The sequence below is a fragment of the Megascapheus bottae genome, chromosome 16 (genome assembly GCF_031878675.1).
Source record: "Megascapheus bottae isolate mThoBot1 chromosome 16, mThoBot2.hap1, whole genome shotgun sequence".
Taxonomy (NCBI): Eukaryota; Metazoa; Chordata; class Mammalia; order Rodentia; family Geomyidae; genus Megascapheus; species Megascapheus bottae.
Genome location: NC_143524.1, coordinates 56575975 through 56597628, shown reverse-complemented (window position 1 = coordinate 56597628; position 21654 = coordinate 56575975). Strand labels below are relative to the sequence as shown.

The 21654-nt window shown below is 36.9% G+C and overlaps 1 protein-coding gene and 1 pseudogene across 1 annotated transcript in view; one reads left to right on the top strand and one right to left on the bottom strand.

The window, feature by feature from the left end:
• Nox4 (NADPH oxidase 4) overlaps positions 1-21654 on the top strand; it is a 171519-nt gene that overhangs the window by 108682 nt on the left and 41183 nt on the right. The window contains exon 12 of the mRNA XM_090349138.1: positions 1693-1753. Coding sequence (XP_090205264.1) covers positions 1693-1753 — 61 coding nt within the window. The remainder of the gene's footprint in view (positions 1-1692; positions 1754-21654) is intronic.
• LOC150053631 (small ribosomal subunit protein eS26 pseudogene) lies at positions 18104-18449 on the bottom strand (annotated as a pseudogene).

Here is a 21654-nt window from a genome sequence, read left to right as displayed (position 1 = left end):
TATAGGCCATTCATATTTCTTCTTCAGAGAAAACTCTAAGTCTTTGGCCCATCTTTTAATGGGATGGTTGTTTCTTTGGAGATTAGTTTTGGATTGATTCAATTTTTTGAGCTGTTTACATATTTTAGATATGAGGCCTTTGTCTGTTGTATGGTTAATGAAGATCTTCTCCTGCTCTGTAGGCTTTCTAGTTAGTTTGTGGCTATGTCCTTTGCCATACAGAAGCTCTGCAGTTTAATGCAGTCCCACTTATCCAGACCTTCTCTGATTTCAGAACTGGAATTTTATGGAGTAATGTAATAAGTAATATGTAAATAATATCTCCAATAGGCTGCAAGTCAATATTCTTTCTAAGCATCTCTGTAACTGATTAAGAAGAAAAATAAGGCTGGGTACTGATGGCTTATGTCTGTAATCCTAGGTACTCAGAAGGCTGAGATCTGAGGATCTTGATTCAAAGCTAGCTCAGGCAGAAAAGTCCCATGTGACTCTTTTTATTTCTGCCTGTACTAACCTGAACTCAGGGCCTGAAGTGTGTCTCTGATCTCTTTTATTCAAGGATAGCTCTGTACCGTTTGAGCCACAGTTCAATTTTTCTCTTGAAAAATAAAACTGGAAGCTGAGCTGTGGTTCAAGAGGTAACCTTGAGCAGAAAACTTCAGGGACAGGGCCCACACCCTGAGTTCAAGCTCTAGGATTGGAAAAAAAATTACTGAACAGGAATTTTGTATAAATATTATGCAGAAATATTAGCATCATATCATTAGTCTACCTTCAGTTAAGGTTAGGTATACTAAAATAAATTATAGAATATCCACTATTGAAACTGATTATAGATAAAGGAATTCTTCATATGGAACAACAGACACTTTGCATTACTTTCTCTACTAAATCTCATTCTCCTCTGTCTCCTTCAGATTTAGCCTGACAATAAAGAGAAAAAGGGATATATAGCTTAACTAGACATGGAAAATATATGTCACAATGAGATATACTTTTTTAACTGTAATTTGTTAAGGTTTCAAGTAAATAATAATACCCAGGGAGAAAAAGACACACAAATCATCAGTCTTCATTTCTTTTTTTTTTGTGTGTAGGAATTGGTTCCTCTAAAATATTTTTACATAGAGCATGATTTATGTAGACTTTTAGTTAAATATAATGTAATAATAAAATTGACATAATAAATATAATGTAATAATAAAATTGACAGATGGGGCAGCTAATTTGCTTGCCTAGCATGCACAAAGACCCAGGTTTGCTTGCCTAGCATGCACAAAGACCCAGGTTTGCTTGCCTAGCATGCACAAAGACCCAGGTTTGAGTCCTTGGTACCACATACATAGAAAAAAGCCAGAAGTGGTGCTGAGGCTCAAGTGGTAGAGCTCTAGCCTTGAGAAAGTCCAAGGACAGGCCCTGAGCTCAGCCCAGGACTGGCAAAAAATTGACAGGCAATTTATGTGTGTTTTATCATTTCATACATATATTTATATAAATTTTTAGAGAACTATAGATTGTCTGATTGAAAATTCTACTTAGTTGTCATCACTGTTTTGTGTAATAAATGATCTATATATCTGTATTTTGTTTTTATATTCCATCTATTTATTCTTAAGAATTATATGTTATAATTGAATCTTAATGTGATATCATGTAATTATTAATCAGAATTGATACTAATATTTTTTTCAGTGTCCAACTAAAACCAAAGCAACATTTGGGGTCCATCTTAAAATTGTAGGAGACTGGACAGGTATGTAGAATATAAAGTTTTCACATACATGGTTTGAACATAATGCAGAATATCTTGAATGGGTTAAGTAGTATTAGCCCTAACATGTACACAATTGTGTATGTGTTCCATGCTGTTTTTCTGCTTTTTTCCCTCTGCTGTTAAAATTTTGAGATTTTTAGTTTTCTTGTGAGGTGCATTTTTGGAAACAGGATGCTATAGATCTATAAATACTTACTAGTAATGTATTATTTACTGTGTTTGAAATGTTGTAGGTTTCTGCCTACTTGTCAGATACAATGAAAGAGTGAGAATGCTGAGATGTATTTCTTAGAAAACATATATTTAAAATTCATGGTTAGTTTGACTTTGAATATAGTCAACACATGTATTGAGATCACACACATCTTCCAGTTCTCTCATGACCGTTTATGAATATCGAAGCCTGTAAGAATTCCACAGAAGTTTTAGGAAATAGTCATTTTAGTAGCAAGTCTATTGATAACACTTTATTCACCAAACATATTTCATTTTCTGAGACATGCTTTGTATTAAGAATTCTGACCCAGTAGAATGATTAATAAGAAAGTGCTAAGGACATGTGGATATGTGGGTTTGCTGTTTACAATATTGTTTAAATGAGAGAATGAAAGTATAAAAAGAAAAAAAGTACAGATTAAGGTATTTTACAATTCAAAACAAAACACATATTACTTTATAAAATATAGGGAATCAGAAAATGGAGATTCATTGTCCACTAGGACTATACAAGGTAAACATTTGGGATCCTAGAAATGAGGAAAATGAAAACTGATGTGGGCAAAAAATTAAAATCTGCATCATTGTTAAGAATGGATAAAAGCAATGGTAATATATTTTGCAAGGTTGGGTCAATCAGCGTTCTATCAGTAAAATGAAGACAAAATCAATCAACCCCAAACCAACAACTAAAATAAAACAAGTCAACAAAATAACTGTGTTTTGCAAGTGGGATTGAAATCTTTGTTGCTCATGCGACATACCTCTAAAAATATCGTTATAACCTATATATTCTGATGCTCGATAACAAGGGATAACAAGAGAAGTACAAAAGTAGATGAGTATTGTATTACAAGGTTAAAAATTATAGCTGTGTGTATAAATTTTATGTGTTTAAAATGGACTCACCTTCCATGAGAAATTCAAATAAAATGGGAAAAATATCCAACCTAGGATTAAAGTTAAATTAGAAGTTAAATTATTTTAATTGGAAGTTAAATTAATGAAAGAAATCTCTGTGCAACAATGAACTATTTAGTATTACAAAAAGTAGCCTGATATATATATATATATATATATATATATATATATATATATATATATATATAAAGTTCATGTCCATGAGGTAGCATTTGTAAAAGACTGCATAGTAAACTGGGCTCTCTTGGCTTACACTTAAAATCATAGCTACCTAGCAGAGTGAGACCTGAGGATTAAGGACTGAACCCTGAACCCAGACCAGGCAGGAAACTTTGTAAGACTCTTATATCCATTAAAGAAAAAAAAAAGGTGGGGGGAACTGGGAGTTTGGCCTGGTGGTAAAGTGCTTGCCTAGCATGCACGAAGACCTGGATTCAATTCCTTGGTACCACATACATAGAAAAAAAAAGCCAGAAGTGGTGCTAAAGCTCAAGTGCTAGAGCTCTAGCCTGAGAAAGTCCAAAGACAGTGCTCAGGCCCTGAGCTCAAACCAAAAATGGAGCTGTGTCTCAAGTGCTAGAGTGTTAGCTAGAATTGAGCAAAAGAAGCTCAGGGCCATTGCACAAACCCTGAGATGAAGCCCCAGAACTGACACGAAAACAAAAGAAAACAAAACCAAAAACAACACTGAAATCCACTCAGAAAAATACTGGTATAGTGTGCAAATAGGTATTACTACAATAGCACAGGTTTCATTGTTTTGACAATTTGTAGGAAACAAAAAATGATGGGAATTCCTGACATAGAAAGAATTAAGTTAAAAAAAAACAAAGAAAGAATTAAGTTTATTGGTGAATGGCAAGGATAGAAGTCTATACCTCAAGGAAAAATAGAATAAAAACATAATTTAATTCATATTGGTTAGTAGAAACTTCATGATGATTTTTATTAGTAGTAATTTTCAATATTTTTCAGTTATTTTCTATCACTGATAGCTCATTAACATGAATGATTATCTTAACATTTACTTTAATCACCTCTGTTAAGAACACATGATAAAGATAATTTTATCTTCCTCTTTTAATGTACTGTGTCAATGAGAGAGAAACATGATCATGCTCTTCAGAATAAAGTTCTAGTCAGATGCCTTTCAATTAATTGCCCTTTATTGTAGGCTTGAAATATTTATTTTCTTGGGAAACAAAATGGCAAGAATTCATGCAGACAACTCCTAAATAATTCTGTCACTTTAGCTTAAAAAAAAAACTTAATTTAAAAGAAGGGATTACAGGGCTGGGCAAGGTTGCTCATGCCTTTAATCCTAGCTACTAAGGAGGCTGAGATCTGAGGATCAGGTACAAAGTCACCCCACTAAAGTTACTAAAGTCTTTGAGACTCTTATATTCAATTAACCACCAGAAAAGTGGAAGTGGTACTGTGGGTCAAAGTGTAGTGTGGTAGCCTTGAGCTGAAGAGCTCAGGAGCAATGCCTAGCCCAGAGTTCATGTCCTATTATGGACAAAAATAAATAAATAAATAAATAAATAAATAAATAAATAAATAAATAAGGGATTATAATCATTACAGGGAAAATGGAACATTTAACTCCTGAGATCAAGAATCACTGGTTTTTATTGTGCAGCACTTGGTTGAAACTCAACACTAGGATTAGCATGTATAGAAATATCTAGGAAGTATTTAGAGTTTGTGCATTAGAGGTTTGTTTTTGCTAAATATAAGCTATTTCTACATCACAGTTACTGTTCCAGTTATTTAAAAAATTTCCCTCACCTGAGTGCCTGTGGCTTATGCCTGCAATCTTAGCTACTCAGGAGGCTGAGATCTGAAGATTGGGATTTGAAGGCATCCTAGGCAAGAAAGTCTATGCCTCTTGATCTCCAATTTAGCAGCAGAAAAAGCCAAAAGGGGAGCTGTGGTTCATGTGATATAGTACTAGCCTTGAGCAAAAACCAAAAGCTCAGGAACAGCACCCAGGGCAAATTCAAGGTCTAGGACCAGGAACAAAGAAATACCTCACTGGTAAGGAAAATTTTTTCCTGTCATAGTGGTGCAAACCTATAATTGCCACACTTATGAAACAGAAGTAGGAAGATAAAAACTGTGAAGTCAGCCTTAGCACAGCAAATTCAACAGTTGTTCTAAAACAGTGAGACTGTCTCATAAACACTAAATTCTGAGGCAGAACCCTTGTCTACCCTGAATAAGACCCTGAGTCTGATCCCTAGCACTACTAAAGAAGCAAACAAATAACAGTAGAATAACAAAATAAAAATAATTTAATTAAGAAACTCATAAAGAAATCATTTAAAAAGTAATGAACCCATTATCTGACTAATGTAACTGTAACACCTCTATACATTACCCCAACAATAAAAATAAATAAATAAAATAAATAAGTAAATCATTTTCAATCACTTAACTCAGTGCCTGTCACATGACAAACACTCCAGAAATGCTGCATATTATAGTATATTATGCATGTTAATGATAATAACAGGGACAATATTTTATTTTGGCAGTCATGGGGCTTGAAATGTGGGCCTGGGCATTGTCCCTGTCAACTCAAGGCTACTGCTCTACCCCTTAAGCCACAGTACCACTTCCAGTTTTCTGATGGTTAACTGGAGACAAGAGTCTCACGGACTTTAGTTCCTGGGCTGGCTTTGAACCATGATCCTCAGACCTCAGTCTCCTGAGTAGCTAAGATTACAGGCATGAGCCACTGTGCCAGGATTATTATGCATATTTTTATTTTCAAAGTTCTCTGGTTGCATCTCTTATATGTACAAGATACCCATTCAGTTTAGGACACTCTTAAAACTCCTTAAATATGAGATATATTTTGCCTAAAATGAGAAGATGAAGTAGATTACTCAAGTACATTTCTACTGGAATTAAATTAATATTATCTATCTTCACAATTTTTAACTTTAAAAATCTTGCTTATTGGCTTAGTTCTCATTCTATTGAGAATTAATCAGATGTTATTAATTAGGGTAATAGCTGAATAATGCTATCCTTTCACTAATTTTAGTACTCTAGCATCTTATTTCAAAGATGCATAATACATATAATTATTGCCAGCTTTTTCCATTGAATCATACAAAAATCAAGAGATACCCAACAGAGGAAGGTGCTATGAATGTATCACATGCCAGCTCTTCATTCGGTATAACGTTTTCATATTGTCCATTGTTACTTGCTTGAAGTAAAGAACTCAGAGAAACAACTTGAAAGGAATAGCTTTACAGAATATTGTATGCATTGGTATTATAGGAGATCGACTAGTCAACATAATCTGTATAGCTTTAGTGATTAGATTTGAAAAGGTCATCTCTCCTCTGTATTGACAGATGAGAGAAAATGCTAGCTTGGTTTAGAATAATATTGACTATAAATTAGAGAGGTGAGAAGTAGATGGATTTCATAGATATTTGTGGTAAATCCTGTGGATGCATATCTTATATTCCATGGAGTTAAGAAAGTGTAGGTTGTAGCTTTGATTAAGTGGACACTGCTGCCACTTATTGCTATGGGAAATAACTCAGCGTGTTGTAAGGACATGAGTGGAAAGTCAAGATTCAGCTTATGCATCTTAAATTTGAGATGTCTCAGATTTCCAAAGGTTAATTACATATGCATTTGTATAAAGAAGCTCACCTTTGAATCATAGAAGGTTTGGTTCTATGCAGTTGTTATAATGCATATACTGTAATAAAGTCTCATAAATTTGGGTTTCTCAGTATACGTATACAGGTTTGTTTACACTGTAATTAAATGTGCACTAGCATTGCATTTGACAAAACATACATAGTTTAACTTAAAGATACCTAACTGTTGTACTACGACATTATTATATTGAAATAAAACTCCTCCATACAACTATTGACAGGTAAAAAAGTTAATAATGCCTTATTCTTAAAAACACAAAAGTAATCTAAGCCCCAGCAAGTAGTAATCTTTTTCTCTTTTCTTTTCTTTTCTTTTCTTTTCTTTTTTCTTTCCTTCCTTCCTTTCTTTCTTTCTTTCTTTCTTTCTTTCTTTCTTTCTTTTTCTTTCTTTCTTCTTTTTGCTGATTGGAGGTGGTGACCTTGATGTTGGTGATTGCATTTGATCAAAATGGTAGTTTTTCCTTTCTTAATAATGACCAAGAATCACAACAAATCAAAGAAAGGCTGGATAAGTGGGACTGCATTAAACTGCAGAGCTTTTGTATGGCAAAGGACATAGCTAGTAAACTAATTAGGAAGCCTACAGAGTGGGAGAAGATGTTCACCAACCATACAACAGACAAAGGCCTCATATCTAAAATATATTAACAGCTCAAAAAATTGAATCAATCCCAAACTAATCTCCAAAGTAACAAACATCCTATTAAAAGATGGGCTAAAGACTTAAAGAGAGTCTTCTCTGAAGAAGAAACAAAAATGGCCTATAGACACATGAAGAAATGCTCAACATCTCTAGTAATAAAAGAAATGCAAATCAAAACAACTCTAAGATTCCACCTCACTCCAGTTAGAATGGCCAGGATCAAGAAAACTAATAACAACAAATGCTGGAGGGGATGTGGCCAGGAGGGATCACTACTACACTGCTGGTGGGAGTGAAACTCGTTCAACCACTATGGAAAGCAGTATGGCAGTTCCTCAAAAGGCTAAACATAGAGCTCCCCTATGTCCCAGCAATTCCACTACTTCGCATCAATGAATCTTTCTCGAAAGATTTCGCTGTAGCTTTTGGCGCTGTGTGGTACCATTAAGCCACAACTAGAACATCTCTGAAGACTGAAGTGAGCTCTCACAAATCATGTTGACCAAGTTTATGTAATATGCTACATATTTTGTGGTCATGCCACAGCATCCATAGCATTTTTACCATAAGTCAGTGCAATCTTTTCATTTAAAAACAAACAGATGTTTGCTTTGTTGATCGATGAAAAGCACCTTTGTCACAAGGATGGAGTGATTTACTCACATCTTTAGGCATCACTTTTCATTTTGATTCTCTTCTCTGTACCACATCCATCTATATATTTTTTTTCCTCCACTGGCTGGAATGGACTTTATCTGAATTTTGGGTATTGTTGATATTTTAATATTTCTTATGGATCCTACATTGTTTAAGGGCATGTGGAATGGTGCATTCTTCCTGTAAGATGTCAAACTGAATTTGTCTAGTCCTATCAGAAGATTCAGTATCTGTGGAAGCTTCAGACTCCCAAAAATGTTTCTTAAATAAGTTGATTTGAGAGGGAGGAAGATGGTGCCAAGACAATAGGGACACTGCCTAGCTCTCTCCCACAAAAAGAGAGAACCAGGGTATCCCACGAGCCAACTACCTTAAGAAAATCACAACAACAAACTCAAGAAGCAACATAGAAGGACTCAAACCGGAAAATAAATCCAGATACAGCTTACATCAAACTTTCTCAAAGTATTCCAAACACGAGGACCCCTCCCCCACCCCTTGCTGCTGGCTCCAAGCCAGGAAAGCCGGGGCTGAAGGCTCCAAGCCAGGCAGCCCCAACCGCCGCCGAAACCAGCATAGACCCTGCCAGCAAGTGACAGAAGCCAAACGCAGGAACCAGCACCGACCAGACCAGCAAGCAGCAGAACCCAGACACTGAGGACAGGTGGCGGCTGAGATCAGAGGGGAGTTAATGATTCTCCAACACCATGAAACAGCTCACAGCCAAATGCAGAGGAGCCCAGCATTTAGCCCAGTGGGGTCCCCAAACCCATCAGGAAAGCAGAGCTGGTGGCGAGCTATAGAACTTAACTCAGACCCCTCCACCCCACCTGAGAAAGACTGGCAAGTGCAGGGGGGCAAGGAATTTAGAATCCTGTCCCTTCTCTCAACAGCCCCCTCCCCCAGGCCATTGACTGGAGACAGACAGGTGGATGGGCGCTAATATCCAGCACCCCACCAAGGGAGGCGGAGGTGTCCCAGCCCCCACTCTCCCAACAGCCTCCTCCCCCAGGCCTCTGACTGGAAACTGACAGGCAGGTGGGCTCTAAAACCCAGCACCCCACCAAAGGGAGCAGAGGTGTCCCTGCTACCACCTGCCCATTAGGATCCTCTCCCAGGCCATTGACCTGAGACAGACAGGCAGTCGGGCGCTAAGACCCAACACCCCACCAAAGGGGGCAGAGGTGTCCCAGCTCACCCGCCCAACAGGTTTCTCTCCCAGGCCACTGGATCTGGAAACTGGGGGGCGCTGAGACCCTGCCTTCCAACAGCGGGTGGGGTGTGCGGGAGTCTAGGAGCCAGCATCTGTCCCACTCAAATCTTGAGCTGGGCATCCTCTTGCTGGGACTCTCCAGGAAGACAGCACTAAGGGGTCCTACACAGTCACAGACTCTCGTCCAAATCTGCGGAAACACAGCAGGAAACTAAAGGGCCAAGCTCACCTTCTGAGAATCAGAAAGGCGTGGCTCCACCCTTGAAGCCCACATCCTCAGCTGGGCCCCGCTCCTGGGAACAGAGAAGACACCAGCTGGTCTAGCAGAGAGCCCCTGGAAACTCCCAAACTCCAGACCCTTGGCCAGGACCCGGGGCCCGCCCCTGGAAGCAGCACAGGAAAACCAACCATCTGCCCAGCGCGCTGAGACTGAAGCATGCAGATCCATCCCACGGCCCACTGTGAGGCCACTGGTTGGGCTGAGGGCTAGTCTTGTAGCAGCACACAGCCTCTGGGAACAAGCCGAACACCTGCAAAAAACTGCAAACTCTGATCTGATCAGCAGCGGAATCAATTGGGCCTAGAACACAGGTATACAGAGATTCCCAGAACCACCGGTCCCAATCCAAGTAAAGACCGCCACAGTACTGACCACAGTAGCGAATCTACCACAACAGTTCTCAATGCCTACGAGAGCACAAAGACGAATTACGACATACATAAATAATCAAAGTCCCACACAAAGCCCAAAAGGAAACAAGAGCGAAGGGACGAGAGAGATGTCACCATCCCAAGAAATGACGCCTGAAGAGCCATGAAATATGACTCAAATCAAGGAAATGATTTTGGAAATGAATAACGAAATTAAGACTGAATTTGAAAAACACAAGCAAGACATCCCATGCTCATGGCTAGGGAGAACCAACATAGTGAAAATATACTCAGCAAAGTTTGCTGTAAAGAAGATTTGTGCAGTCATCCAGGCTTTGCTTGGATTCTTTCCTTCACTTCAACACTTAGAGGCCATGGTAAGGTTATTAATTAGTCTAATTTCAATATTTTTGCTTAGGGAATAGGACTACCAGGAAGAAGCAGAACACAGTGTTAATGAAAGGGAAGTTTGTAGGGCAGATAGAACACATACAGCATTTATTTCATGAGTGTGGCTTTTGGTTTAGCAATCACCATAACACAGAAAAATAACCAAAAGAAAGTACTATAGTAAGGTCACCTGTTATGGTGTTATCATTGAAAAATATGTTATCATAGAAAAATAGCAAAAAGTGTGACTCTTACAAGAAAATATGATATTGATACATAAAGTTAGCAGAGAAATATTACCCACAGAGTTGCTCAATACAGCTTTGCCAAGCCTTCCATTTGTTATAAAGCAAAACAGTAAAGGAATTATTTAATGACAATGAAAAAATGTGAGGGCCTTGTCATTGGTGAGAGGTTTGAGCTAAGGGTCTGTCCTGGGAAATTATGAGTAATTGTTATCAACAGGTGTAGTCTTGGAGCTAGACTGAGTCACACACAGAGTAATTCTCAGTCCCAATAGAAGCCATGGGGGACGTTCATGCCTGCCTTCCAGCATTCACGGGATGGAACGGGAGAAATGGTTTTGAGGTCACCTGGGTTCCATGGTTAAACCTTGTCTCAAAAGCCAAAACAAATCATCCTTTGTGAGAACTTACACCTTATTTTTTTCATATTTCTTATGCCCCCTTAAAGTTTAATTTAAAAGAGAGAATTACATTTGCAGACATTATAAATTCCATCTTGGAATAGTCAATATATACCATTCTTTAGTGCAAGTATTTCAATAACTATAATAATTAAAAACATAAGAAGATAGATGGGAGAGAGAGGGGGGGGGAGGGCGCAAACGCTGCTTCCTCTCTTTTCTTCCTTTCATATTGGGTCCCTACTGCTGTAAGTTCACGTAAAGTTAACTATATTCAGGAACGACTTGTCTCTAAAAGTAGGCCCACTGGAGATTACAGTTTCAGTATATAAATTTTGTGGGGACAAAATTCACAGGACTTACCATGTGATTCTCTATAATGATATATATCTTTTGTTTTAGTTGTGATAAAATAAGGTATAATCTTCCTTCAGCTTAAAAAGTAGCTGTATTCTTGAAAATTCTATTAACATACTAAAACAATATAAAAAATTACATTTTTGTAGTCATAAATTATTCATTTACAAATATATTCAGTAAATCATGTAAAATGTATAGGACTTCAGACAAGTGTTTATTGCATAACATGACTGGATGATTATTGTTCTTAATCCTTATTCTCTCAATTTTAGCAAATTATTGTTGTCATTGTGAACATAAAAATCACTTTTATAAATCTTCAAAACTTCCCCCAAAGTCCACAAATGCCTCCTAATGAATTCTGGAAGAATTGGAAAAGAGAAGATGCTTTTATGTATTTATAGAAATCAGTTGCAGATTGGTTGATGCATTTGGATTGAGAGATATAAGATATTTATTATGGCTCCTCCTGGTTCACACTGAAATAAATTGCAAGGTAATCATTGATATGAGTACAAGGATATGAGTTCAAAGTTTGAGGAGAAGGTGAAAGCTATCATTTAAATAGTAATTTGATGAATGAAGCATGGTAGTCCTATTTAATTGTGTCTGGTGACCTTCTCAGGTATGTGCTTCTAAACTTAAAGTGAGAAAATTCAGAATCAACATTATATTTTCCAGCTATGGTCCGTATTCCACATTAGCAAGTGCATAGGAGGGGACTAGATTTTTTTTTTTACAGTCCTAGGCCTTGAACTCAGAACCTGAGCACTGTACTTGGGATTTCTCATGGCTAGAGCTCTACCACTTGAGCCATAGCACCACTTCTGGCTTTTTCTATGTAAGTGGTACCAAGGACTTGAACACAGGTCTTCATGCATGCTAGACACACACTCTACTACTAAGCCACACTCGCGGCCAGGGAACTAGATTTTTGTTAGTATTGCTCCACTTCTGATTAAATCTACTATAGCTGTCACCTCAAATCCATTCCTCATATCTGACTTTGTTGTCTGATATATATTATGTATAGTTTATTTGCCTATTTGACTTAGGGAAGGGGAAAAACAAGAAGATCAGAAGGGGTGGAGGGAGGGAAAGTTGGAGAAAAACATGAGAAGGGGTATCAATGTTCAAGAAGTACTGTACCCACTACTTGAGGAATGTAATTATAATCCCTCAAAACGTTACCTAGACAATTAAAAAAATCCATTCTCCATAGTATAACAATGGAATCTCCAAACTATGAATCAAATCGCATTGATTCTTTAATAGTTTAGTACTTTAATAGTTTTCCACTGCTTCTTTAGGATAAAGACAAAAATTTTCACCATGACCAAGAAAGGGCCTCTCTATTCTCTGGCCATTACTACATTTCATTAGGCACCCACCCCCCACTTAATTTCTCATACATCCAACAACAATACTGCTCTATGATTTTTTTTTCATTTTTCTCATTTCCTCACACTCTGCATATGTCCACAGAGAAGCAATCACATTACTTCTGCCCATTCTACTCACATGTACATTTAATCTATTAGATCACAGATTGCAGGTCAGCTCCTCTGGGAAGGCTTTAATACACTCAATGTAAGTGGTGTTTTGTGTAAGTTACTCCTGGCTCACCACTATATAATTAATGGTTGATCGTTACTGTATCTAGTGTTCTACAATAAATCTTAAACACAGCGATATTAGAGAACCATGTGGCCTTTTGCCCATCATAAGACTTAGAGGACTGGTAAAGCTTCTAGTAAATTCAAATATTTATTGTGGAAAAGAAGAATGGGAAAGAGAGGTAGGAAAGAAGGGAGATGAGACTTTCCTAGGCTTCATGAAAATTCCCAGAGCAACAGAAGTGAATTTGGATATCAACAAATGCAATAACTACCCATCAAAACAGAGGATGAAGTTTTGGGAGAGAGTATGAGGTTCTGGGAGATTTGCTGGGTTAAACTAAGTGCTAGATATAAATAAAACTCTACTAGAATAGTAGCTTGTTCTGCTGAGAAAAAATGGCTTAGTCTACTCAGTTAGTGAAGAATTATGTATAGAATGTCAGGCAAATAGTATGTTGTCGGGAAGCCAGGCAGTGTTAGTATCTAGAGATAAGGCCATATCAAACTATTAATGCAGTCTTTCTTCTAAAGATATTAGTAAAATATTGAACAATATTAATTTGGAGTAAAAGTCAAATTTGTACATTATGAAGATCATCCTGTCAATATTCTATAGAATGGAAAAGAGAAGATTAGGTTACCTACCACACACACACACACACACACACAATCACCACCACTACCACTACCACTACTACTTCCTCGATCACTGAAAGCAAGGGGTTTATCTCTTGAGGTCTGAGGAAAGGATTATCTCTGGTCTCCAATGAAATAGAAAAGGATAGAACAGTTTCTAGGAATTGCTACTAACCTTATAAAGTTCTTGTTAATGGAAAGATGAAAGAGATTCAGGGATGTTACAAATCACTGTCAATTCCTAAATAATTTAAATAGCAGTAAGAAGAGAGAGTGAGCCTACAAAAAGAGATTTATAGTAAATAAGCCTATTTCTGAATTCTTATTTCTGAATCTCCCCAGAATTCTGCAAGTGAATGAATTTATACTTACCTGACCTGTGATTAGGAGTAGAAATAAGTGAAAAAAATACAGATTCAGCCACCTATGTGTATATTTCCATCAATCGGATGCAGATTAAAGTACCATTTTGTGAAGTAACTGATTTGTATCATGAAACATGAATTCTAGCTTCTCATGAATCTATGAGAAAATTATAGAAGACACTGAGTAGCTAATTTAATGAAATAAGAAAAGCTCATTTGCTATCAGAATGTTGGAGTTGATTCAATGAAAATACATGGGCTTAATGTCTATATCTCATAGCCTTACAAATCCAAGAAATTTTTCTATCCAAGAAATGAGAAACTACCCGTATATGTATCATAATTTAAATGGCCATCTGTTCTTCAGAGAGGAAGAATTGCTTTTCTGTTGTTTCCTTATTTCAGAACATGAAATTGGTACTAACATTTTTTAGTAGATGACAGCTCATTTATAATGCTACAGACATGTAAAGACTACTGTGTAAATGATAGGAATTTATTACTCAGTAAGTTTTACTCTAGTTGCTATTTTTAAACTTACAAACAAGGGAAAATATATATTTTTAATTCAATAAAATGCTAGATTTAAAACCAGCTGTTTCTGGAGTATTACAGTGAAATAATGTGTTTACATGGATTGTTCTGGATTTAATTTTCTATTTCCATTGTTCTTTTCCTCAGAGAAAATTATATTCTCTGTTATCTACTATTTTAAATTTGTTATTCTACAGAATATGAAGAAAAGTAAGAATTATGAGGAACTTTCTTGGCAATATAATTTCTTACTGAATATAAAAACCATGATAGTAATGTATCAAATAACCAAGAAAGCATATTTCACTTTAAACTCTCAGTCTTGGGTAAGTTATGTAAATAATTTTAAAGAAGGAAAAAAGGCTAGGATTTGTGTTATCATCATCATTATCATTATCATCATTATCATCATGAAACATCATCATTATCATCATGAAACATCATTTAAGTATTATTTTTGCACATGTGTGCAGTACTAGGGCTTGAACTCAGGTTGGGAGGGCAAACCATTAGCATTTTTGCCCAAGGTTGGGGCTTTACTATTTGAGCCACAACTCCATTTCTAACCTCCCAAGATTTTAGTTAATTGGCAATAAGTTTCTTGGGCTTAACTACCTGGACTGACTTCAAACCCTAATCTTAGATCTTAGCCTCCTGATGAACTAGGATTACAGATGTGGAGTACCAGCTCCCTACTCTAATTTTCTTAATGTACCTTCCTACTGATCTATGAAGAAAGCTAAAGAAGTATAATTCTTTTCCAAACAGATTATAATATTTCAAGCAAAGTTAGAGCAAGCATGAAAATCCAGGTGAGATTTGAACTGTCATCTAAATGAACATGCCTAAGTCGTTAACTTTATTAAAATCAATGGAAGGAAATTATCTTCTGTGGATTCACTAGCTAGTTGTTTGTTCTTAATAGACTTTCAGATAGACCTGAAAAATCTTTTCTCCCATCTTAACAACAAGTAAATAGCTGACAAAACTGAAAACTCTAGATTAGTTAGAAGATTTGGTCACAGAGTACATGGCTACCTCCACTCGGCCATAGCTGGTAGGCCAGGAGTGGGCTGACTTACTGGAACAGGAATTCCATGGAAACTAGGGGAAAAACTCTCTCAGAAACTCTTGTGTGTATAAAATGTGTGTACAGGAACTCTACAAGGTCTTCATGATGAAAGTCATGAAAGGAAATTCCTTGGACAGGGCTGTGAGTTTGGCCTAGTGGTAGAGTGCTTGCCTAGCATGCATGAAGACCTGGCTTTGATTTTTTCATACCACATATGCAGAAAAAGACAGAATTGGTTCTGTGGGTCAAGTGGTAGAACTCTAGCCTTGAGAACATCCAAGGACAGTGCTCAGGCTCTAAGTTCAAGCCCCAGAACTTGCAAGAAAGAAAGGAAGGAAGGATGAAACAAAGAAGGAAGGAAGGAAGGAAGGAGAGAAAGAAGGAAGGAAGGAAGAAAGAAAGAAAGGAAAAAAGAAATAAAGAAAGACAGACAGACATAAAGAGGGTAAAAAGAAAAAACTAAAGGGCCAGGAGTTTTACCTAGTGGTAGAGTGCTTCCCTAGCATGCACGAAGACTTGGGTTTGATTCCTCGGTACCATGTACATAGAAAAAAGCCTGAAGTGATGCTGAAACTCAAGTGGTAGAGCTCTACCCTTGAGAAAGTTCAAGGACAGTGTTCAGACCATGAACTCAAGCCCAGGACTGGCAAAAAAAGAAAGAACTAAATAAATTCCTTGGGCATTTTTTATTGTATGTAGAGAAAAAAGGGAGCTATTTTTTTTTAAATTCCATATCATTCTAGTCTTGATAAAATCAGCCAGTAGGAAAAATGTTCATCAGAAAATAACGTGCTTTGAATATATCAGATCTTAACTCCAGCAACTTCATGGACAGAGGAATGATGTAAACAGAGGATCTTAAGAAAAGAAAAATGTAATGATAAAGGTAAAAGCATGATGTTTATGGGGAAACAATACTATGTTAATGTGGCTCAATACAGAATTCATAGCAGGAAGTATTAATAGATAAGACTTCAGTGATACATAAGAGATTGGAAAAAATTCAAATATTAAGCCGAAGAAATTGGACTTCACTTTATAGTCTACAAAGGCTAAACATGGAGATCCCTATTAACCCTTAGCAAGAGTTCCTTGAAAACAAAGACCCTTACAGTGTGGAACAATCTCTGAAGACCTTTCTTAAGGAACCAGGATCTGAGTTGGTGCTTAAATCTTCGGCAGGGTTTGATTTCATAAAGGACAAGTGGTCCTGGCACCAGGAAAAGATAGGCAAAATGAAATCAGAGGAGTCAAGTTTTGTCCAGTGAAACAGTCTAGCAAAGGGAGTAGATTCATTCTTTGCCTATTGCCCTACTCTGGTTCACACTTCCATAGCACAGTGTGTTCAGGATGTCAGCATGGGTCTTGATGGGTTTCAAGGGACTATATATCACTTGGCATTTATTTTCTTTGCCCAGTATTTTAGGTTAGAAGTTCATTTTCTTTGGGTGTTATATAAAATGACCCAATCCTTTCTTAAATATGCACGTAGGGGAGTTTCAGGGTTTGTGCAGAAAGCAAGAGCTGGCTTAGTATCAAGCTGAGCCTTGCTCACTTTGAGATATTTCTTCTGTTAAAAGTCAACACAGTTTAGGAAATACATTTGCTGTGACAAAATGAAAGTATAGCGGTTTCCTTCAAGGGTGAATTATGTTGGGAAAAGCTTAGTAACAATAATGTGTTTATCCCAAAACGCCCTCTTACTTGCTTTTATTTTTCCTGAACCTCTTTTCCTCCCCATTTCTGTCAATTTCTGTTATAGCTTAGCCTGTATCACAATAAAAGAATTTGTTTTGTAAGAAAGCCAGTTATAGACATTTTGATTCATCGATGTATTCAGAGACCAACAAAGTCTGTTTGTAGGGTTTTGAAAAGCTGCTTTGAGTTTCTTTTTGGTGGTATATTTAACAACTAAGAAGCAGACGAATGAGTGACAGTGGAATAGACCTTTTATCATAATACTTCTCTTGAAAATACATAGGGACATTAAGTAATCTTTCTTTGTGTAATTCTGTATCTTTCAAACCTTGTGGAGTTCAAATTATCAAGTGTTGTGGCTTGCAGGGTTGTGTGTGTGTGTGTGTGTGTGTGTGTGTGTGTGTTCTAGCTCTACTATTCTCTTTCTGCATCAAATTTAAGAAAGAAAGTAGAGAGGTGAGATAAAGGAGCAGAGTGCTTTCTCTCTATGGAATAAGGGAGTATGAAGCAGTGGGTAGAAACATGACCCAAGGCTTTGTCTTGTTTTTGCTTTGCTTGGCATAGTAATCTCATTGCCTCTGGCTAGCCATGTGACCCCAGGACTGTGATAGAGATGTCTATTATTAGCTGATTTTAGTTTCCTCAATATTCAATATGTTAAATTGAGGGTATTTGTTTTTACCATCACCTCTCAGCTTATGATAATCTTCAGGGTATATTCAGGGTAATATATTCTTGACTATGGATAATTTTCTAGTTCCTAAAGTGGGAATGATAATAGACATGTTTCAAGAGAATGTCCCAGGAGAATGTTGTGGAAGGATTTACCACAAGTGCAGGACTTTCGTTATCCTTCAGGTTGTACAATCATCCTGTTCCATACTCTCATGTAAAAAATGAGTGTTTTTCCCTTTCAAGATGATTGTGGGTATCTTTTTTTTTTTTAAGTATAATTTCCATTGTATTTATTTTCCCCCCAAAGACAGCTCTTCTTCAGGCCTTTAGTATCCAGCTCCTTACATGGGTTTTGCTGGAGGTCGTGGAGCAGCTCCAGCAGGTCTAAATCGGGTGGGGGTCTTCTGTCTTTACGGGCTTCTCCAGATCGGTTCCTGACCACCTTGCTGTGAATGGCGCAACGTACACAGTAATGGAGCTTTGTGTAGAGCTTGGAGAGCAAGCACATAAGCGTCGAAGACACTCGCTTCGGAAATGTCCCGCCGCGGCCTCTACCATGCTCCGAGTGATGAGCTTCTCAATGGCCTAGTCCTTGGGCACGCATCGGGCGCAGTATGTACAGCGAACAGGCTGCACATGCCCGCGGCCCTTTTTGGCCCCACCATTGTGCCTCCTCTTTTTCGTCATCTTGGGAGTGAGGGCCAGAGAGCTGTGGGTATTTTTTTTTTAATGTAGTACCTTTATGTTAGTCTTTAAATTTGTGCAAAATCAAAACATTGCAGCTGATTCTTTTTCCTTTTGAAATGTAAACTGTTTCCTTTTGAGTTCTATCACAGAATATTCAATACAATTTAATTTAAAAAAATTCTTGCTCTGCCACTAGATTTGTTGATCTATCTAAAATAGTATATCTTGAAAGCCTGGAATAGTGTAAATAGCAAATAGTGTAACGTGAAGGAAATAGTTTGAATAGTTGCTACTATTGTCATTTAATGCTTACCTAGTATGATAACAAATAAGTTAAAAAAAAACCTTTGAGAAAAGGAAATAGATATTCTATATATTTTAGTTGTTCTGGATGCTGTTTGCCCTGTAATTCAAATTGTTTCAAATAATTGGTTTTTCTTCTACTAATGGGCATTTTTCTTATCCTAAGGAAAACACAAAACATAAACAATTGACCAACCATTATTTTTGATTCCTTAGAGTAGTATACTTCTTTCATTGTTTAAGTAATTTTCTAATTATGTTTTTCTTTTCCATCTTCCACTTCCTCTTTGCCTTCTTTTTTTTCTGTTTTTTGTTTGTTTGTTTGTTTTTGTTAAATTGTATTTTTTTTGTCTTTTGGTACTGGTGATCAAACAGGACATTGCATTAGCTTTGCTGCTGAGCCCTCTTTTTTAAATTAGTGCACATTAATTGTAGATTGTGGGTTTAATTATAGAATTTTCATCCATGTACATTTTTTTATTACCAGTCCTGGGGCTTGAACTCAGGGTTGGGACACTGTCCTTGGATACTTTTTGCTCAAGGTTTAGTGCTCTGCCACTTGAGCCACAGCACCACTTCTGGCTTTTTCTGAGTATGTGGTACTGAGGAATTGAACCCAGGGCTTCTTGAATGCTAGGTGAGTACTCTTCCACTAGGCTGCACTCCTCTTCATACGTGTATTTAATACACTTTGATCATAATTATCCCTTTACCTCCTTCCCTCTTTCTGGTCACTTCATCTGCCCTGTATCTGTTGTTTTTTTTTTTTCTTCCTGTCTGTCTCTCCCTTAAATGTAGATTCCTCATAGGAGAGAAAACATGCAATATTTGTTTTCTTTTTTCCCTCTTTTATTGTAATTAATAGAAGGGTTACATTATATTCACCAAATAGAAGGTGCATTACTTCAAAAACATTGATACCTGTTCTCATGTTTTTGTTCCCATTTCCCTCCCCTCACCCCGCCCCTCATCTTGTTTCCCCCTTTCCTATCCTATTTCAAATAAACAAATTAACATATATACAATATACCAGATAAAAGGTAAGATACTGTAACAATAGGAGATAACCAATAGACAACAAAAGAGATGAGAAATAACATAGTACATTAAGAACAATAGTCACCAAGGGACAGCAAAAGAGATGAGAGATAACATAGTACCTTAAGGACAACAATCACTCATTATATGGCTTTTGTTTCTATACCCTAGAGGTCCTTTCATTTAGTGTCATACTATATGGCCTTATGTATCTAGGTTTTGCTCTATTGCAAATCTCTGCTATGAGAGCCCAAGGTTTCTACTGATTATGACAGCTGAGGGAAACCATTCAGCCTATGTTCCTTTGAGTCTGGTTTACGTCACTTAATATGATTTTTACTAAGTCTTTCCATTTCCTAAAAATGGGGCGATGTCATTCTTTGTGACAACAGCGTAGAATTCCATTGTGTACAAATAACACATCTTGTTGATCCACTCATCAACCGAGGGACATCTGGGTTGGTTCCATATCTTTGCTATGGTAAATAGTGCTGCAATGAACGTCATTGTGCTAGTGGATTTAGTATGTCCTTGTTCCTGGACAATAGGGTAAATGCCTAGAAATGGATTTGCTGGGTCATAGGGGAGCTCTATGTTTAGTCTTTTGAGGAACTGCCATAATGCTTTCCATAGTGGTTGAATGAGTTTGCACTCCCACCAACAGTGGTTATCTTATATTGTTACAGTATCTCACTTTGTTATCTGATATATTGGATATATTTGTATTTGGTTATTTGAAATTGGATAGGGAAGGGGAGAAAACAAGATGAGGGGTGGGCATGGGGAGGCGGGAAAAGGGGACTAAGACATGAGAAAGGGTATTAATGTATGTGAATTAATGCACCTTCTATCTGGTGAATATAATGTAACCCTTTTATTAATTACAATAAAAATACATGAAAAAAGGAACAATAGTCACCCCTTATATGGCTCTTGTTTCTACATCTTGGAGGTACGTTCATTTAGTCTCATCCTATATGGCCTTATGTTTCTAGGTTTTTCCCTATTGTAAACCTCTGCTAGGAGAGTCTAAGGTTTGTGCTAATTATGACAAATGAGGGAAACTATTGAGCCTGTGTTCCTTTGAGTCTGGCTTACTTCACTTAATATGATTTTTTTTCTAAGTCTTTCCATTTCCTTACAAATGGAGCAAAGATATGGAACCAACCCAGATGCCCCTCAGTTGATGATTGGTTCAACAAGATGTAGTATTTATATACAATGAAATTTTATGCTGCCATCAGAAAGAATGACATCAGAACATTTGTTTTCTTATGTCTGGTTTGTTTTCCTTATATTTTAAATTATTTTTGTAATTGATTGTATAGCATTCCATGTCTTTTGCTGTTTCATAAGCAGAACAGTCTGGAAAAAATTATTTTATTCATAGTTTGTGAGTAATAAGAGCTGTACTTGATTATGATGAAGGCTTTCTTAAGTGATAGAACAAAATTAATGAAATGTGATAAACTTTCCACTTTCCCTAAAAGACCAATTTTACTTTAGAATACTAATTTTCTTCTAATAGAGATTTTGATTTCAAATGGGGAAAATATTAGTAAAAATATTCACTTTATCCAAATTCATAGAACAAAAGGATTCAGAGCCCTTTAATGAAAGCTATCTTGAGAAAAGCAGATTTAGGTGATAACTGGAAAACCTTTTACCCTTTCTCTAGGCCTCCAGGCCAACTCTGCATAGAAAGAAATACCATTTGCAGAAAATTTGACATTGTCTCTAAAGTGATGTTATTTTTTTGAGAAAGCAAAGCATTATTATACTTTCCCAATAGTGGCTTATGGAAAATTGAGTTTTGGATTATTTCATTGTCACCTATTACCCTGTCAATTCTGAATCTTTCCCA